A 19274-nucleotide genomic window follows, 5' to 3' on the forward strand; every position below is an offset into this window, starting at 1 on the left:
TCCCGCTGCGTTAGGAGTGCTGCCTGTTGTTTTCACGGGGGAACATCGAGGGAAGTCTAAGTGCCGGGGCTGCGAGCGAGCGCGCGCGCTCTACTGGGTTTGCATATCCCAGGAGCGCCCGCCAGCCTGATTAGCCACACCTGGGCCGCTCTCCCCGACCCCTCCCACCCCTCCACCGAGCCTTCATTAACTGTGCTTGCAGAGCTTGTGAGCGGGACGCCTTGCTGGACTTTGCTGGACCTACCTGGAATTGCCTGCTTTAAAGCCCACTTCTTGCGGAACCCGCTCCGCGGGTCCCGCTGCGTTAGGAGTGCTGCCTGTTGTTTTCACGGGGGAACATCGAGGGAAGTCTAAGTGCCGGGGCTGCGAGCGAGCGCGCGCGCTCTACTGGGTTTGCATATCCCAGGAGCGCCCGCCAGCCTGATTAGCCACACCTGGGCCGCTCTCCCCGACCCCTCCCACCTCTCCACCTACTTGCCTAACATTATATTAAGCTCCCTGAACCCCGCTGCGCGGGAGCGCGCGGGAGCGCCGGGAGAAGCCCGGGACAAGGGCGGGACCGTCTTAGGCCGTCCGGGGCCGCAGGAGGCCGGGCCGGGCCCCCCCTCTTGATCTCCTCCAGCGACACAATCAAGGATATGCCTACGCCCCCACAACGGGAAACTCCCTCCAGGGATGGTGCCTCCTGTTCAGGGACACTAGACAACTATTTTAAATCTAACAAAGGGGAAGCGGATTCGGAAGGTTCACTTGAAAAGCGCAGGGCGGAGCGTAGACGCTCTATTGAATCTATGAAAACCAGGCCTCTGCTAGATATTATCCCCCACCCCACTACCCAAGAGGTGGGTGCGCTATCCACTTGCCAAGACACCTTAATAATAGAGGATTTTCCTGCTTTACTAAGGGAAGTTTCTCCGACCCAAGGGACATTATCTGACCAAATCATAGAGCCAGCCCCCCTAGAGATCTCCCATACCCCTGTCGACTTGGTAACTCAACCCCAATTAGTAACAATGGCCAACAAGAACAAGCCTAAATTAAATGTCATGGCAGAGATACACAGGCCCCCACCTAGTAAACGGGCTCGGAAATCAGCGGGGGGGCGGGGGAAATCTAAAATATCGCACTTGGATTTTGGTAAGAGGAATAATAACACTACCATATCGAAGAAGAGCACGGAGACAGCCCCACCATCTAAGCTCTTAAACCCTAGCATAATTGCGACTACCAAAGAGCCAGAGGCTGATACATCGAATCTCAATCATCCATTCTTTGTTAAGGGGAGCACTGAATTCTTACTCCGCTCCCTCCTGCAGCCCATCACTGACAGTCTTAAAAAAGTTGAGATTAGGCTTACCTTACTAGAGACTTCTCTTACCACTCTGAATTCTCTAGTAAGTAAGCAGACAAAGTTAGTGGAAACCCATTCCTGGGGTGGGGAACCCTCTAAAACAGAAACTGTAGCTAACGTTAGCAAAGCCCCCCCAAAAAGCATGCCACCGGCTGCCCCTTTGCAACCTCTTATGTCTGTCCAACTTCAAGCACGGCACAATAATTCAAGCAACAGACCTATTGACCCTGTGGCTTTAGCCCCACATAGTTCACAACTAGAGCCCACTGGAACAAATCAAGACCGGGCTAATGACCTCCCACTCACGCCAGCTTGCCCAACTCCTAGACCACGGAGGCCAGATCTCCCACCCGAGACCAATAGATTAATGGTGGTCCTAGCTGGTGCCCCCCATCTAAGATCAGGAGAATATGAGGATTACCAATCCCTTAAGAAAAAGGTAATCAAATGGTTAAACTGGAACCGGCCCCTGCCACCTCACTTTAATAATGAAATCATTATGGTGAGGAGGGTTCCATGGCTAGGGAAGACCAGGAAAACCATAGTGGGGGATTGCATCATGGTAACCTTTAAAGACCCGGGCACGGTCCGACACATATGTGAAGGAATGAACCGATCCCTTGATTCCACGATTCAAACCCTCCCAGTATCCTTTTTCTTTCCTCCAATTCCTAGGCACCAGGCTCAAACATATGATAAATGGACAAGGGTGGACTATAGACGCAACCATGGGAGGAGGGGGCACCAGTGGAAGGGGGATCCACATTTCAATGGAGAAGGGTGGGGCCCACAGCTCAATTACCCTTTATTTCCCTGTTATAATCGATTTGGTGGATTGGAAGAAGTGGACTGACCATCACCCCAGTGCATTGAAGATGGCGGGGGTGGTGGGGTTCTATCCACTGTAGTTAGTGAGCCCATTGTTCCTATTATGGAAGAAGTACCGGAGCAGTGTAGCATCATTACAGAGCCCTTGTTAAGGGAGGTTGATACTCAGGCCGCCATGGACACACCTATGATGTCCCCTTCCCTCGTTAAAATCTTGTCCTGGAATATAGCCGGCCTAAAGAAAAATTTGCCTGATCCGGAATGGAACAATTTTATAGATGATTTCCATATTTGCATGTTCCAAGAAACCTGGTGTGTAGAGCCACAACATAAACAGGGCTATTCTACGTTTTTTGTCCCTGCAACACAGCTTGGGAGGGGGCGCCCATTGGGAGGATTACTTATTTGGATCAGGATAGATTTGAATTGCAAAATCACTGTGAATCATGTCCCCTGTAATGATATTTTACATATAACTGTTAAAAGGCAGTCTGCCAGGAAGGCTCTTGAACTTTTTTGTATTTATGCCAGGGGGCTCCCAGGGGGCCAATTGTCTCCAACACTGGAGTTGCTAGACAACACGCTTTCTGCCCTCTCTTCTAAATCTTCAGTATTAGTGGGAGGCGATTTTAATTGTACATTCGAGCCTCTTGATGAGGATGAATTTTTGGGTTGCTATAATAAGTCAGGAAACCAGATAATTCCATCCTTATCTCTGGCCCCAATCCAGAAATGGTCGGCTCGATCCATACAGTTGAATGCGCTGGTGTCTGTACATGATCTATGTGCCTTAAACGGCCGCACCACATCTGATCGTATGGGCGCTATGACCTTCAATCGATTAGGTTCCCCGTCACGGATTGACTACATCCTTTTGGATGTAGGGTCATGGGCTAACCTGGTTGATATGGAGGTCAGCCAGAGGATTGATAGCGACCATAATCCCCTTTGCATGGGTATGTTCTGGGGTGACAACAGTGGTGAGGAGGTTCATAATGAGCTGATTACCAAAGAACTAGTCCCCTCTAACTGTAACCGCAGGATTAAATGGAATGTGGTTAGGTGCAATGAGGGGACACTTGAGAATATTAGGGTTCTAGTTTTGGCTGCCTCATCTGCCTTGGCCCCAGTGAATCAAATTGCACTTCAGCTTCAGGGGTCGGTGCTGGCATCTAAGTACAAAGACTTAATAGGGGAGATCAGTATGTTCTTCTCCAAAAAAACAAAGGGTTGCCATTTGTCTAAATGCATGCAGGAAAAGGGGAACCCTTGGTACACTGCCTCCTGTAGAGAGAAAAGGAAGGCAATCTCATTAGCTATTAAAAATAAGGATGCCCCAGCTGCTAGATTAGCTAGAAATGAGTACCGCATTAGCATTATGAAAGCCAAAAAAGATTGGGAAGAGGAACATTGGCAGGCTCTAAAGGAAGCGGCTCATGGGAAAAATGCCACTGCATTTTGGAAATTGATTAACGTCATGGATAGACGAGGCGCAGAGCCCATACCAAATCATATCACTGAGTCCCAATGGTATTCCCACTTTTCAAAATTATATGGCGTGGACTCCTTAGAAGCTGCGCCAGTATCCCCTACACTAGGTACTGTTTGTATGGTCCATGGGAATGATGGCTCTACTGATGTACTGTTTTCGTCCCGTGAGGTACAAGAGGCAATCCTTAAAATAAAACCGGGTAAGGCACCTGGTCCGGATGGAATACCGGGTGATTTATTGATGTCTAACCCACTGGTTTGGGCTGATTTTATTGTAAATGTTTTGAACCTTATTCATTTAGGCCATCAGGTACCGGACTCATGGAAGGGTGCTGAAGTTGTTACCGTATTTAAAAAGGGTGAGAGAGAGGACCCTGCCAACTACAGACCAATTAGTCTAATTGACGTTATTCAAAAAGTAGTTGGCAGGGTAATTGTAAATAGGATTGAGGGTTGGCTTATGGAAGGAAACATTCTGTCCCATTTTCAGGCCGGATTTAGAAACAATGTTGGGGCTATTGATCAAGTCTTCAGATTCTGTGCAGTTTTCTGGAAAACAGTGTCGATAGACAGAGGGAGACTCTACCTGGCTTTTATTGATCTTAAAACGGCTTTCGATGTAATACCCCGTGTTAAACTTTGGAATGTCCTATTGGATATGGGTTTCCCATCTTACCTGCTAAATCTTATCATCAAACTCCATGAGGGTACATATGCAAAGATACGCTGGGGGGTGCAGGGGCAACTCACTAAGAGTATACCGGTTAACAGAGGGGTGCGGCAGGGGTGTGTGATGGCCCCTACTTTATTTTCCCTCTTCATAAATTGGGTTGTGAAGCATCTGCAAGATACACCGGCCGATGCCCCCATTATGGCGGGGGAGAAAATACCATCCCTCCTCTTTGCCGACGACACCCTCCTCTTATCAAAAACCCCCACAGGCCTCCAAATTCTTCTTGATCGGTTTAGTGTTTTTTGTCAGGAACGGGGACTCACAATAAACACGACCAAAACTAAGCTAATGGTCATGACCGATAAGAGGAAAAATAGGAATATTCACGTTACCCTGAATGGATCTCCTTTAGAGGTGGTCGAGGAGTTTGATTATCTTGGTGTTAGGATTAATAATCATTTGAAATGGGAATCCCATATATGTAAAATGATTTTAAATCTTAAAAGGGTCTCCGGCACTATTTTAAAAAACCAACGCCTCTCTATAAGTAGGCCAGTTGCCCCTGTCTTATCAGTTTACGAGGGGAAAGCAATTGCCTCAGCTGTTTATGGATCAGAACTGTGGGGCAATGAGAATACCAACGACCTTGTCCGATCAGAGAACAAGTTTATGAGGGACTTGGTGTCGCTTCCTTCCTCTACCCCACTTAAACCTCTATTCTTAGATCTGGGAAGAAAGTCTATTCGGGATATCCTCCAACTCCGTCCCCTTTTATATTGGGTTCGTTTGAGGAGGACCCCCGAATTAGCTAATTATGCCCTTGTCCTAGATGAAATATTAAAATTAAACACCTCAGGCAAAATCAGATGGCTAAATGTATTAAAAAAGCTTGTAGTAAGTGTGGGTTTAAGCGACGCTTGGGTATCCCAATCACCTCCACCAAAACAAGTGGTGAAAAAATTATATTGGGATTGGATAGAGACCAAGGCGCTACAGAACCCAAACTGGGGTCATTTGACTGAGATCTTTTTTACCCATAAATGCACCCTAAAACTGGAATTGTTTTTGGACTTCATTCAGGTTCCTCGGGAAAGGACCCTATACCTTAAACTTAGACATGGAACACTGCCCCTCAGAACTTTTACATCTAGATGGAATAATAGGAGGGAAGAGGATAGAATGTGTCCAGGGTGTACAAATCCCGAGGAATCATTGGGCCACTTTCTCTTTGCCTGTAAGGCATATATCTCACCTAGGAAGAAATGGTTAAAACCAGTACTAAAGATTCTTGGGGTTAGAGATTACAAATCAGCTTTGCGTATTCTTATTTCTGACACCTCTTCTATGGTTATTATTTGTGGGGTTGCAAAGTTTTTATCATGTGCCTGGATCATTAGGACTAAGATTTTAAAAAATGTTCATCAAGTCAACTTTTCCACATAACTCTTAGATGTCTTTTTTAAAATAATGAACTGTTTTGTAATTATGTAGGTTATGAACTGTTTTTATAATTATGTATGTATTTCATGTTTGTACTTTTTATGATACATGTGTCGAATAAAAGTATAATGACTTGAAATGCTAGATGTTTTGAATAGGAATGGCAGTAGCCTGAGATTTGTCCATTTATGCATGGCCCTTGGACAGCAATGATTTGGGCACTGTTGTGAGGTAACTGTCCAACAAGCCAGTTAGTTGTCTTGAGCCAAAGGAAAGTGAAAGATGAAATGCAAAAATCTTCAAAACAGTGCCTGTTCCCCAAGGTGCCAAGCCTCTGAGGATCTTGTGGCCACCAACAAAGAGGTTTCTCATTCCCCATATCAACTGTGCCCACTGTGTAATGCACAGACTACAACTCAAAATCTCAGTTTGTGAGGGCAAGAATCAATATTTCGGCCCGGTTATCAAAGGGAGCAACATGCCCCTACAGTTCTTTGTTTCCCTTTAATTTCAATAGTCTTAAATAACAACCTTTTTGATATTTCGCAAGAATTCTCGATGCCGCACTGGCAGAGTATAAAACAGTTGCTGCACGCTGACAGTGGTGCCTTGTTGGCGAGGGTAAGGAACCTTCTGGACAATTTTCCCATTGTGATCGAAAACCAAACGTGTTCCAATCTGTGCAGATTTGTGGCACGTGCAGACTGTAAGGTCACTGAAAAAAACATAAAGAACTTTGTTACCTTCGGTGACCTGGTACTATAAAAAGACAAAGACTGCTATAGAAAGCACTGAATGAAAATAAATAATTGGTTTGATTATTAACATCTACCAGTTTCCTCGACAAAGTTGATACAGTGGCCTGACAGATCCTTGGTAGTTTAGAAAAAAGCAGCTTTGTAATGCATTATTTGCAAGCAGTTATGATTAAAACCTTGTAATATTCAGATATTGCAAAACATCAGGACTTTGGTGCGAAAAGTACTGCATTACCTGACTGAAATTCACATGTTCTTGAAATATATACTTTTAGAATCCCTCAATCATTTCCTATACGAAAGATGGTGGCAATAATGTGTTTTAAAGGTTGATAAAATCATAATTACTTGTGAAACTCCTTAAATTAGGGGTCATTTTAGGTCAATGTTAATTAATTAGTGCCATGTACAACGCTAAAATAAGTGGCAAGGGTAATCGAAGTTCTTGCCTCAGACAGTGCAGTGATCGTGTAGAGAAGAAGTCAACTACGAGAAAGCTAACAGGACCTGGAAAGAAGTTAGTCTTGATGGAAAATTCAAATATGATGGGAGCTGGGACGAGATTCAACTGTCAGCACCCTGACCAGACTGGATAAGAGGATTTTCTCTTACAAATGCAGATTAGGAAAAGATGGTTTAGGGAAATTTTATTTTTTTATCTGTTTTGTGGATTAGGGGTTACATCTTAGAGTACAATTCTAACTCTTGATGCAAGTTAGTGAAGTTGTTGTAAAACTGAAAAGCCTTGAATGTATTTATTAACTCTACCTAAAGACCTTTGTGCCTACCTTTTGATCTTCTAAACTCCAGAGATCATAGAAGTTTAAACTCTAGGAAATAAATACCTGGCCAATAGTTCCAAGTAGTTGTTCCCCCTTTACTGTATCGCAAGCACAATCCATAATCTATGTTTTGTTTATTATATAGAGTTTATAAATCTGCCTTCTTCACACAACTATCCAGCCTTGACACAGCCTAATCTTTTCTACTGTGCCACGGCACTATCCTCTATTAATCCCCGGAACAAAGCATTACCCTACTCGGGAAGTCTGTCCATAAAATCAGGGCACTTTCTTTTTTGTCTATCTTTTTCTTCCAATTATCTTTCCTACTTTTTACAGTAATAGCACTTGCTAATGGTGTAACTTGCTTTATCAGCTCCCTTATAAGATCACGGTTTGGCCCCTGGGCATCAACATCTACCAATTCCAACAAATGTTGCAAATGTGTCTATGATAAAACATCTTGAACACTGTGAGACCCAATTTCCCCCCTAAACAGGGTTTGTGTGATGTTTAATGCTCTGATCCATTCCCCGTTGCATGAGGGAAAAAAAAAAGAGGACAACATTAGACCAGAGCCAAGCTCTATTTTAGTTCTATGAAGCATAGTGAGCAAACCTGATCCTTCTAAAAAATAAAACACGAAACTAAATATGGCAACAGTCAATGTAAATGGTATGAGGCAAATTGAGTCCCCAAGAGTTAAATAATGCTGGAAGGTGGCAAAAAGAAACTTCCCTGCAAAGAAGAATTGACCATCTTATATTCTTTGTGTACATTCTGTTTAGAGCCAAGTCAAATAATGACATGCATTACTCTCTACCATTGGATTCTTTACAAGATGATTAAACAGGATGTAGTACTGGTATGACAAGCTGGTAATGGGCCGAGCATTGGTAGAATTACTGGATCCTGTTGATTTAAGACCCAGCCGACTGAAGCCCTGAATGGATAAAATAGCAGTTTTAGCCACTTAACAGTGTGAATTCAGACTTTTTATTTTTTTCTGCATGTTGTGTGGTTCAAGTAGTCCTGAAAATAACTTACAATGAAAGGATGGTTGGGTTCACCCGATTACTTCAAATTCAAGAAAATTCAATGAGTAGCACTATTGTTATCTAAACAGAGAAATGTATAAAATCCATTCAGGTGGAATTGCTATGAATAGTATGGCTATAAAGGGTTGTTGGAAGTAATGGCCTCAGTACATTACAGATAAAAGTAGGAAGCATTAAGAAAACGAATAAGGAGAAGTTCAAGAACATTGCTGCTCTTGTGTCAACCCTAACACTCCTCCCTCCCCCCCCCCCCAAGATTCCCCTGCACTTTTCCTTTCCGAAAGAGTTTGTGGCTCCCATTTTGGTAGGAACCCTCAAAATGCAGATGTGCTGTAGCTCACTAGCACCCTTTTGTTTGCCATGCAATATAGAGACCCTGCACCTGTCTCCCTACCATGTAGTCTCCATACGGTGTTCTGTATTGACCCTGGCTGGTGGAAAGATTTATAGGTTATTGACATGAAATAACTGCATCCATTGCAGATGCTTTCTGGCTTTCCCACGTAAAAGAAGTCATGTGGCCTTGTGAAGACTGTGGCTTCTTGGGTGTTGAGAAAAGAGTACGGACATTATGTGCAGGATTTTTTTGCAATATTGATCCTGAACAAGAGAACGTTTGGGCACAGCGGAGGCTTCACATGCACTAGAGGTGCACCTGCTGGTAGGGTTACCATGAGATGATCGGAAATATTCATGTAATCATGTAGTCAGTGGCTAACACAATGCAATTTGGGAAGATGGCAGAAGAAGCCCCTATCAGAAACCCATTTGAAGGGGGAATCTCTGCCCCTCCCTGGCTGGTTGGACTTTGAATTGTTTTGAAAGCACAGACCTTGAGACCGTGAGCTTATGTCCAACTGCCAGGACTTGTAAATATAAACTGCACCATTCCATCAGTGTTTGAACCTCACTGTGAAACCAGACCCACAATAGCCCTGCCAATAAAGACACTTTCAGAAGATGGAGCAAAGTACTGTCTGTTTCTTCCTGGCTACAAACAAGCCTGAAGGAAGAGTTGTCCTAAAATCGACCTTGCAGGAAAGATATACCTCATGCAGCAAGAGTCCAGAAACATGGACAAAGCGCCTTAAGGCACTCTACCACTCGACAGAGACACAAGAACTGCCTGATAAACCTACACATACCACTGTAATTGAGTGATGAAGCCTGTTGAGCACTCTCACTTTCTGCACATACTTCTATTACTTTGTTCTGCTTTGAATTTGCTGAGTTGGCAACACTCCAGCACTCCCGAATCTTGAGCCGTTTAGATGGATCTCTTGTGCCTTTGGGGGTGTTTCTCTTATAGAATGGTCATACAAAAGTCAAGGGGGACCTTCCCTCATTATATTTGCCCAGTGATGAGACCCACGGCTTCTAGAGAAGCTAGTTCATGAAATATCGGGGACTCCTTTTCTTTTTAGGTTACTTCTACACTACATTGTTGATTGACACTATTTTCATTGTTTCCACTTGTTTACAGTATTCACAGTCTTTAGGATGGTAGATATCAAATGTTTGCTACCAAGAAGCAAAGTAGCTTAGTTTGGGCACAAGACTGGAATCCTCCCTTTTACAGGGTAGTTAACATGACCGATTAGTTACTGTGAATAGTAAATATTTTAACTTTCAGAATTGTTCTGTTATTTGCAATAATTTACTTAAGGTGAACAGAGTCTACGATTCATAGCCAATAGGTAATGGTTTTTCCACAGTATTGTGCTCCATCAACATTTCAAAGTGTTTTGTGTGATTTTTGTCGATTCTGACTCCAATAGTAAACAGATTTAGATTTTAGGGTATTGATAAAGAGTTGTGGTCTCGAAACACCATTTGGATATTCACATTTTTACTACAATTGAGATGATGTTCTACTGTACCTTGACTCAACCACTCACTGAGCTAATTCTTACCTGCTGTTCCATGTCAATCTATAAAGTAAAGGAGGCTTACGGGGCCAACTTTGTATTGGATACTAAGCAAGTAGATTCCTAGTTAGTAGTGAAAAGCAGCCCTCTTGCCTTTGATAGCACTTGGTAGTCCGTTGGCTGCACAGGCCAGGGGAAAAGACAGAAAGCATGCATGAGTTTCAAGGCAGGTTCTAGAAAAATTGGTTTTCAAAGGACTACAGCCATTATAAATCCTTATATACTAGGTCAGGGAGAGGGGTAGAATGTTGAGAGGATAGATAGTGTTAGAAATGGGGATCTCTGGTTGGCTAAGGCTTGCGCTAAAGTAAGGCAGAGACCACCACTCTAGTCAGGGGAAGGGAGTTACACGCCAAAGATAACCCCTGCTCACCCCCTTGGTAGCTTGGCACGAGCAGCTAGGCTTAACTCGGTGGCGATGTGTAAAGCATTTGCGCAACACACACAGTAACAACACACTAGGCACACCACAAAAGGAACTCCACACAAGGGTTTATAAAAATAGCCTTTGTATTATAATAAAAACACATCAGATCGTAATCATACAATGTACACTGTGCCAACTGGCACGGGCAATATTTACAAGGGATTATTTACACAGGACAGGGCCACGTGGGCCACTGTCAGAATTAGCACTTGGTAAAGAATAGTAAAAAGTAAGAATATATATGAACTTAGAACACAGCCAATAATCACTGGCAGACACTATACTCAGCGTCAACCTCTAACCTAAATCAGAACAGGTACAGTATTACATAAGGCGAGAACTCTATTCTGCGCCAACCTCATAATTTAAAATAGGGTAAACCATCATCTCCTAAACATAACTTGCATTAGGAAATAAACTTAATAACATAACCTGCAGTATGGAATAAATCAAACCTAGACCACAGCAGAGAAATAAAACAGTAGGTAAAACCTAATAACCATAAAAGCACATCTATGAGCATAAATCAAGGTGCATAAATCATACTACAAACATGACATTTCCTAGCACCTATAAAAAGTACACTAGGGCCCTGCGCCCTACAAAACCGAATAGTCCCCTGGGCCAACTGGCCATCTCTAAGGGGCTCAAATGCCCTGTGTCCACCAAGTCAGGGCTGCCGTCTAAGCAGCGACAGTCACGGGGGCGCACTGGGCACAAACCTAAACGTGGCAGCTGCCCACTACTTGCTGGGCAGCTCGGAAGTTCAATGAAGGCCTAAACGTTGCAGCTGGCACTAAGTGCTGCGCAGCTGTGCAGGCAGAGGTGGAGGCAAAGGAGCGCGTCTCACTCCTGGATTCAAAGTACATGTCCCCTGAAATAAAGAACCTAAACGGTGCAGCTGCCCACTACTTGCTGGGCAGCTGTAAAAGTTAGAAAAGGCAGCATGGGCACTCAGTAGCCTTTTAACAAATTGCGCCACACCTTGGAGCCACACGGGGCTCAGGAATTAACGAATGTGCCCAGGGGAGCCATCTGGCTTCTGAAAACAACTGGGGTTTCGTTGGAGCCCTCAGGCTCTAATAATAATGCGGCAAGAATGTGGGAAAGGATATGGGGCCCTCTGGACCCTTTAAAGAATTATGGCCAGATGCTGGAGCGGCCTGGCGCTCTGGAACAAAACATGCCCGCTGTGGTAGCGGCCCACTGCCATCCGGGGCCGCTCTAAATACTCTGTACCTTCTGTGTAGCGCTTTGAAATCCATCTCAGCCCAACTTCCTACAGTGCCGCGGTTGGCACGAACAAAACCCCTCCGGAGTCCCCCAGCCCTTCTGCACTTACCGGGCTGCTCTCTGGGGACTCTTCCGGAGTGGAAGGCGGCATCCGCGGGGCTCTCTCTTTATTAGGAGAGCCCCGCACACAGGCAACACCAGGGACCAGTTTCCCTTCTGTAAGTAGCCCACGCAGCTTGGCTTTCCTTAGGCGGTGGCAGCGGCGTGCGCGGGACTTCCTCGGGCAAACCGGAAGTCCCGCCCGCCGCCAGGCGCAATGCTGCCTGACTTCTGGTTTCGGCGTGAGGGCCGCAGCCACGATTTCTTCGATGGCAGTGAGAGGGGTAGACTCCCTCGCGAGCAACAACAAACAACGGGGTGGGCACCCGCCCCAACCACGGGCAAAGTCGTGGGGTAGGCACCCACCTAAGTCAAACAATGAAAGGAGCGGCAATCGCACGGGGTGGGCACCCGTGCAATTTAAATCAACAGCAGCACGGCGGCCATGATGCAGGGTGGGCACCTGCAATGGAGCACAAGAAGGGGGAATCCCCAGACAAGGGGAATCACTCAGCGGCGCGTAGTCCAGCGCTGCAGGGAGAGGACACAGAGCTCCCCAGATGAAAAACATAAAGCGCTCACATGGCGCTGGAAAGGGTTGCACATAGTCCTCCAGGATAAGAAAGGAGGCCAAAGTCTCTCCAAGGTCCTGGGAATATTCAAGGCAAAGCAAAAAGGGTTCCAGGGCAAGGGAAGGTTCCCCAGTCAGAAGTCCTCCCAGATATCCAGGGGCTGGGCAGAGCCCAGGGCGGCAAGCCTTCCCCTGAGCTCCAGCAGCAGCACGCCCCTAGTAGTTTCAAGTCCGCAAACATTTACTTGGGGTCACAACCCCTCTTTTATACACACAAATCCTTTGTTGTAGCAGTGTAGGCAAGGGGAGAACCAGATGCAACTGGTTCTGGAGCACTTTGTTTTGCTCAGCTCCTCTCCCTATTCACAGGACAGGCCAGGGACATCAGACACACCACAGGGGGTGGAGCCAGCATTGTGGAGGAAAGGCCCAGCCCTATTCAGGTCCCAGGTGCACTCCTCCCGGCCATCAACATGCAGATTTCTCCATTCACCACCGGGGCAGACCCATCCTGACTCCTGGAGCCAGGCACACCAGCCAGCTACAGCCAATCACAAGCCAGACAGTCAATTCACATTCACTGCACAGACATGCCAACTTCTAGAAGTGGCACTTCTACACTAGACACATTAAATCTGCACACATCATCGCGCAGCATTTAATCTCACGAGTTCGCACATACCAAACTCGAACCTGCACTCCCCACCCATCAGGAACTACCATGGACACACATATTCCCCATGTATTCCTATGTGAGGTCAGGCCATCTCAGCACACACACTCAGAGTGCGCACGCACTTTACACTGGGCCACAGTGTTTTGACTGGCCTTCAAATGTATTTAGATTCTTTTGGACCCTATTTCCCTCTAGCTCCTGAGGAGTCCATGAACCTTTGTCCTAATGACGACCGTATTAATTGCTTAAACATCACTGGCGCTTTACAGACAGACGTGGTCTTGGCCCCCCAGAGGAAGGAGTAGTGTAATGGTTACATTTGATAACCCTGCTACATGTCAGTCTGACCCTGTGCCTCATGGGAACAGTCCAGCCCGAACTGCCAAGCCACGTCTTCCCTGGACCGGAAACAAGCATCCTGGGACCGGTTTTGGATTCATAATCCTCATCAGCCAGGCTATCTTGAATCCTGATTTGCATATGGCCATGTCTGAACTGGGGTGGCTGAGTGAGCTAAAGAATGGTGATGGATTAAACCCAGATCAGTTGACTGGGGTGAGTGTTTGATTTGCTCAAAAACTGCGTCTATCATCCCCTTTTGTATCGATTTGTATAAATATAGCCAACAAATTAAACAATAAATTCCCATCTTGGTAATCCTACACATGACACATTTTCAACATAACAGGCAGTTCTGCTAATGGCCATTCCTGTAAATCAATGCTAAATTGAGTACCTTAAAGCGCACAATGAGCTTAGTGCTTCACCTCGAAACCCAAATGTTTCCACGTGTGCTAGATCTGAAAAATCTTGTAACTTGGAAGTATAATGCTTGAGGGCTGGAAGAAAGAGTACAAAAAATATTTATCAACACCAGGTGCTAAAGCAAAAACAAGTCAACCATTTGAACAGCAGTAGGATATAGAGGTGGCTTATTCAGAAGGTGTCTCAGACGCCTAGGTTTACATTATGTGCCTAAACTCCAATTTGACAATGGACCGGCAGTTTAAGGGTTTTCATTCGCCTGGTGAACTGTAAGAAAGCTATTTAATGCTGAATCTAATTTTACAAACTATATGTTTTTTGAATGTGGCAAAGCAGAAGACATTCATATAATAGGTTTAAGACTGTGTTTAGCACTATACCTTCTAAAAGTCTGAAATGTTGCTTCATCTAAAGTCTATCATTGTGTTTACAGATTTTCATTTTGGTCAAGCCGGTGGGGAGCAGATATGTATTGCATCAAAGGAAAAAGGAGAATATATCTGGTCTTGGAGGTCACTACAAACAACTCCCCCAGCAAATATATGTAAATCGCAGCAACAAAGATGTTAGAGTATGGGTGCTAATTTGTGGTAATTATCCTTAGAACATGTCATTATTTAACAAATAAACTCCGAAACATGACAAGCAAAGGGGATGGGAAATGAAGATATAATGCACCATTCACCACAGATACACACCAAACAGCCCCCCGAGTAGCTCTCCCATCGGTGTTACTGTTGAATTAATGCACCCTGACTAGCCAAAACATGTTTGTTGATGTGTGCTGAATACTATGTTAAATGTAGTTTGTGCATACAATTCTCAAAAATCAGAAGAAAAGAACCAAAGGCAGTAACATTACCACTTACTTAGGCCTTCAAAATTTTCTTCTTCTAACCCGGAGCCATTATCGGAAACCTCGATTAGCTCAGCACCATGTTCTTTAAGCTTTATTTCTAATATTTTGAAAAAAAGACATTATTTATACAGATCATAAGAAAAATTCAACTGATGTTTCAAAGTTACATTTCTAATATGTTGAAAAAAAGACATTATTTATACAGATCATAAAAACAATTCAACTGATGCCTTAAAGTTGCATGCATGTTGTATTCTATCAGTACATCAGCAGAGGGTGGTGAATGTTATATATTCAACTAACAAGTACACCGATATTAATTATAAATGTTTTGTTCTCTAATATCGCTGCCCTGCCACAAGGAAGCCTGTCAGCATCTTTGCCTATTTAGTAAACCACATATATCCTGCATACGGTGACAGAGAATAAGTACTTTTCAAATTAGTTTAAGTTATGTAAAGGGCACTAACCAGACTACTTTAACCATACCTTGCACCTTCTCCATCCACTGGTTATACCATTGCCTATTACTTGACTTACAGCATGTAAAATTATAGCATTTCTAACAACACTTATGACATAATTTCTGAGAAGACAGTGCATGGTAGAGTGGCAAGTTGTAGTTGATGTAGTTTGGATAGTGAGATGATAACACTATGTAAAGAGGCGCGTGACTTATAGTAAATTGAAGGTGGTGTGTAAATTATAAATTCAAGTTATGACTGGTGGTGCATCGTATCGCAGACTATTTTTAAGTGACAGTGTGAAAATAGTTAAATGGATGTACACAAAATGTTGCAGGAATGCAGAATATAATGTGGAGACTAATGCATGGCAGCGGCTTGCACTGCCTTGCGTTTCTCCAAATTTACTAAGCATGTGGCAAGCATGAGGCAAGGGTAACACAACAGTATGATAAATCTGTCCCTTAGTGATACATTGTGCCACGGTATACCGCTGTAGGAAGCTGGATCTTTATATGATATATCAAAATTAGATATATTGTGTAACGTTTCAGGGGTTCCCTTATGAGTGGACAGGGGCTTGCTATGGCAATCCTAAAGTGCTGTATTAGGGGACAATGTGGTCGAGCAGCCTTGGGCTTAACTCAGAGGAGTGCAAGACATCTGAAAATACACACAATGGTCAATAATATGAGACACACGACTAAAGAAGGAGATCCACACCAATTTATAAAAGTAGCAAATATCTTTATATATGTTTAAGCATCAGAAGAAAATCATTCAGGTAAGTATATTTTTTAATATGAATTATTTTAAATTCAAAAAGTCGACAGTGCAATTTCTGAGTCCTGCAATGTTAACCTATGGGAGAAAAATCATATGCGGTTTACTAGTTCCTGTCAGCGACTTACGGGACCCTTCTCAAGGAGTTAAGGTGAGTGGTGGGCAAGGTCCAAGGCAGCACTAGCAGAACACCACCAGCGGCACTAGGGCAGCTGGATGCAAGGTGCAGAACAGCATGGGTGCTCAATGTTATCCTATGGAGAACGGTCGCGATAGGAAGAGGCTGCAGGAGGGTACTGATAGACCAGCCTAGAGAAAACATCAAGTGGCTTTGGTTCTTGTATTGCTGGGGGACGTGGGGACACATTTGGTCCTCTTCTCCTCGGGACGGGGCATACGGGTGCAGAAAGTCTTTGGGGTGAGGGGGCCTGCTAACAGAGGCTGCAGGTGAAGTCGTGAAGTTCACAAGGAGTCACTCCACAGTGGACCCGGTACCTTGAGGGCTTGAGGACCACACTGACACCATTGGTCCACTTCGCCACGGGCTGGGGGGCTCGGGTGCAGTGGTGCTTGGGGCCTTGGGTTTTGGTGGGCCGGAGTCCTCTTGATCCTTCTTTTGTTGTCTGCAGGATGCAGGGGACAGTTCTGCTGTCCCTCAGGATCACTTGGTTCTTGGGCAAAGGCTGTGAGGTCTCCCGGGTTTTGGGGACTCAGCAGCTGCAGGACAAGTCAACTTTTGGTGCAATAGGCGAAGTCAGCAGTTGCCCAGCAGGGTTGGTGCAAAGTCAGTACCTGGATCTGTTCTTGCCGTGTGAATCTTCTCATCCGTCATCTTTCCCCTAAATACTCAATGTTGGGGTTTTAGGGGAGTGTAGGATAGTAGCCAATGGGCTAACGACCCTTGGGGTAACTATGCCCCCTATATGACCATTTCCTTGGAAAGTGGGCATAACTCTGTCCCAGAACTCCTAAGCATGCCGTTACAAAGATGGCTACTTCTGAAAAGTACTGTACACCTCAGTTTAGTCCACCTAAGGGGTAGTACTAGCCTGGTGATGGCATGCCTACCTGACTCGTTGATTTTCCCACCTGTCGATGTGCCAAGGGGGCCCTGGACGAAGGGGGTTGGCTTCCTTTCCTGTGAGGGAGCCAGAATTGCATTTCAAAGGTGGCAGGTCTTTGAACTTTGCCGTCTTAGGAAGGCTAATCAGCAGGTCATTCTGTGGGAGGGGATGCGACACCCTCTTCCAGGACATGCTTTTGTTCTGGGTCTCCAGAGAGCAACCCGCTCTCACCCTAGGAGGTTAGAACAGTGTCTCGGGTGGCAGGCTGGCAGAAACCAGTCAGGGACCAGTAGGTTTTCAGGAAGCACCTCTAAGGTGCCCTCTGGGTGCATGTATTGGTAAACCCATCACTGGAATCAGTATGGGTTATTAATATGAGCTGTATGATACCAAAATTCCCTATCTTTAGTGAAGCCATCATGTATCTGGGGAACTTGTTTTCGCCAGTGTCCAGCACAGGTTTTAAAATGTCTCTCCTGGTCACTTGCACTGGCAGTAATAGGACTGACCAGCACAGGGGCATATCTGCTCATGCAGGTATTCCCTCACATGTAATACTCAGCAACCTTGATTTCGTGCCGTCAGGCTTGCTGTAGGGGTGACTTACAAATATTACATGCAGTTTTAGGGTACATGGCACACAGGGATGTGTGACATGTTGTGTTTTCACATTTGTATGCACCAAGACACGCAGCCTGCAATGGCAGCCATTGCATGTGTTTGATGAAGGGTCCCTTAGAGAGGCACAATTCATGCTCCGGCCCTTAGGGACCCTCTTTAGTACCTCAGGCCCTAGGTTCCAGGAGTACCATTTACTAGGGACTTACAGAGGATGCTAAAGGTCTTACCAATTGAGGGAACAATTGTACAGTTTTGGGAAATAAATACTAGTACTGGGGACCTGGCTATCAGGAATCCCAGTACTCTTCAGTCAAAGTTGCATCGCATCAAATACCAGGCAAAATGTGTGTGGGGGGGTACGGGGGTATTGCTACAAGAATCCAGCTCCCTACAACAGTGGTACATGCAGATGACACAGCAGTATATGATTTGTTTTGCTAAATTAAAAGGCAGTACCCGCTCACATACATTGTTACATTCCTCTACTGCAACACGGGAGCTTGCACCACGTTAAGATGTCGTTCGAATCAATTGCTGGAATCACGGACAATAGAGCAAATACTAAGGGATATACTGCGGAAGAAGCCACACAAATCTACAAATTAATCAAGGAAACAAAAACTTTTGATGTTCAAGGAGGATCCATTGCACAACAACTCAAACAATTAGAATACTTAACTAGACATGAATAGAACCAGCGGTTACACGCATCAACATTAATACAGTACCACCGTGTGAGACGAATCCCAAGGGGGTTACGGCTAGCCATCAGACCCATGCTATACAGGTTGAACAGTAATCCTCAATTTATGGAGAAGTGGTTCGAAATACTTAACAAGTGTTCGCTTGACCTTATACTACTTTTGATTGAAGAATTAGCTAAAACCATTCGTGATCTTGAGGAGGAGATATTCAATGCCAAGAAAGAACTATCAACTAGAATGGAGGAAGAGCCATGGAGTAAATTTCTGGAAGATCTTGAAATTAAACTTGACAAACATGGGAAAGAGTTACAAGAGACAAAATTGCGCAAATTCAAGCGCGACACTATTGACTATAAATTAAATGAAGCGTACACCTGGGCCGAAATATATGCTAAAAGGAGGTACACTGGTAAAAAACAGCAAACAGCTTCATCCGAGGAGAGTGGAGTGTCCGACAGTGACACCAGTTCCACCAGACAGCCCATGGACAAGCAGCAATTGCATAGACCAAGACAACAAGACTCGACTCCTGGGACAGAGAATGCATCGGCATCGACATCTGACCTTTTTTTAGAGAAGGGCCATGCCCAAAGCAAACCACCGGATACACCAATTCTAGTGAGCGACAAAAAACGCGACGAGGAAAAGGAAAAGGAAGGGGAGAAGAAAAAAACGGGTCTACGGAGTCAGACCAAAACC

General features: G+C 44.8%; 1 protein-coding gene across 1 annotated transcript in view; it reads right to left on the reverse strand.

The window, feature by feature from the left end:
• Positions 1-19274, reverse strand: part of PMS2 (PMS1 homolog 2, mismatch repair system component) — a 152910-nt gene that overhangs the window by 70533 nt on the left and 63103 nt on the right. Inside the window, exons 3-5 of the mRNA XM_086940740.1 lie at positions 14950-15036; positions 14052-14154; positions 6315-6498 (exon numbers count right to left, since the gene is read on the reverse strand). Of these exons, the coding sequence (XP_086796866.1) occupies positions 6315-6498; positions 14052-14154; positions 14950-15036 (374 nt within the window). The remainder of the gene's footprint in view (positions 1-6314; positions 6499-14051; positions 14155-14949; positions 15037-19274) is intronic.

Source organism: Lissotriton vulgaris, chromosome 10 (assembly GCF_964263255.1).
Source record: "Lissotriton vulgaris chromosome 10, aLisVul1.2, whole genome shotgun sequence".
Lineage (NCBI taxonomy): Eukaryota > Metazoa > Chordata > Amphibia > Caudata > Salamandridae > Lissotriton > Lissotriton vulgaris.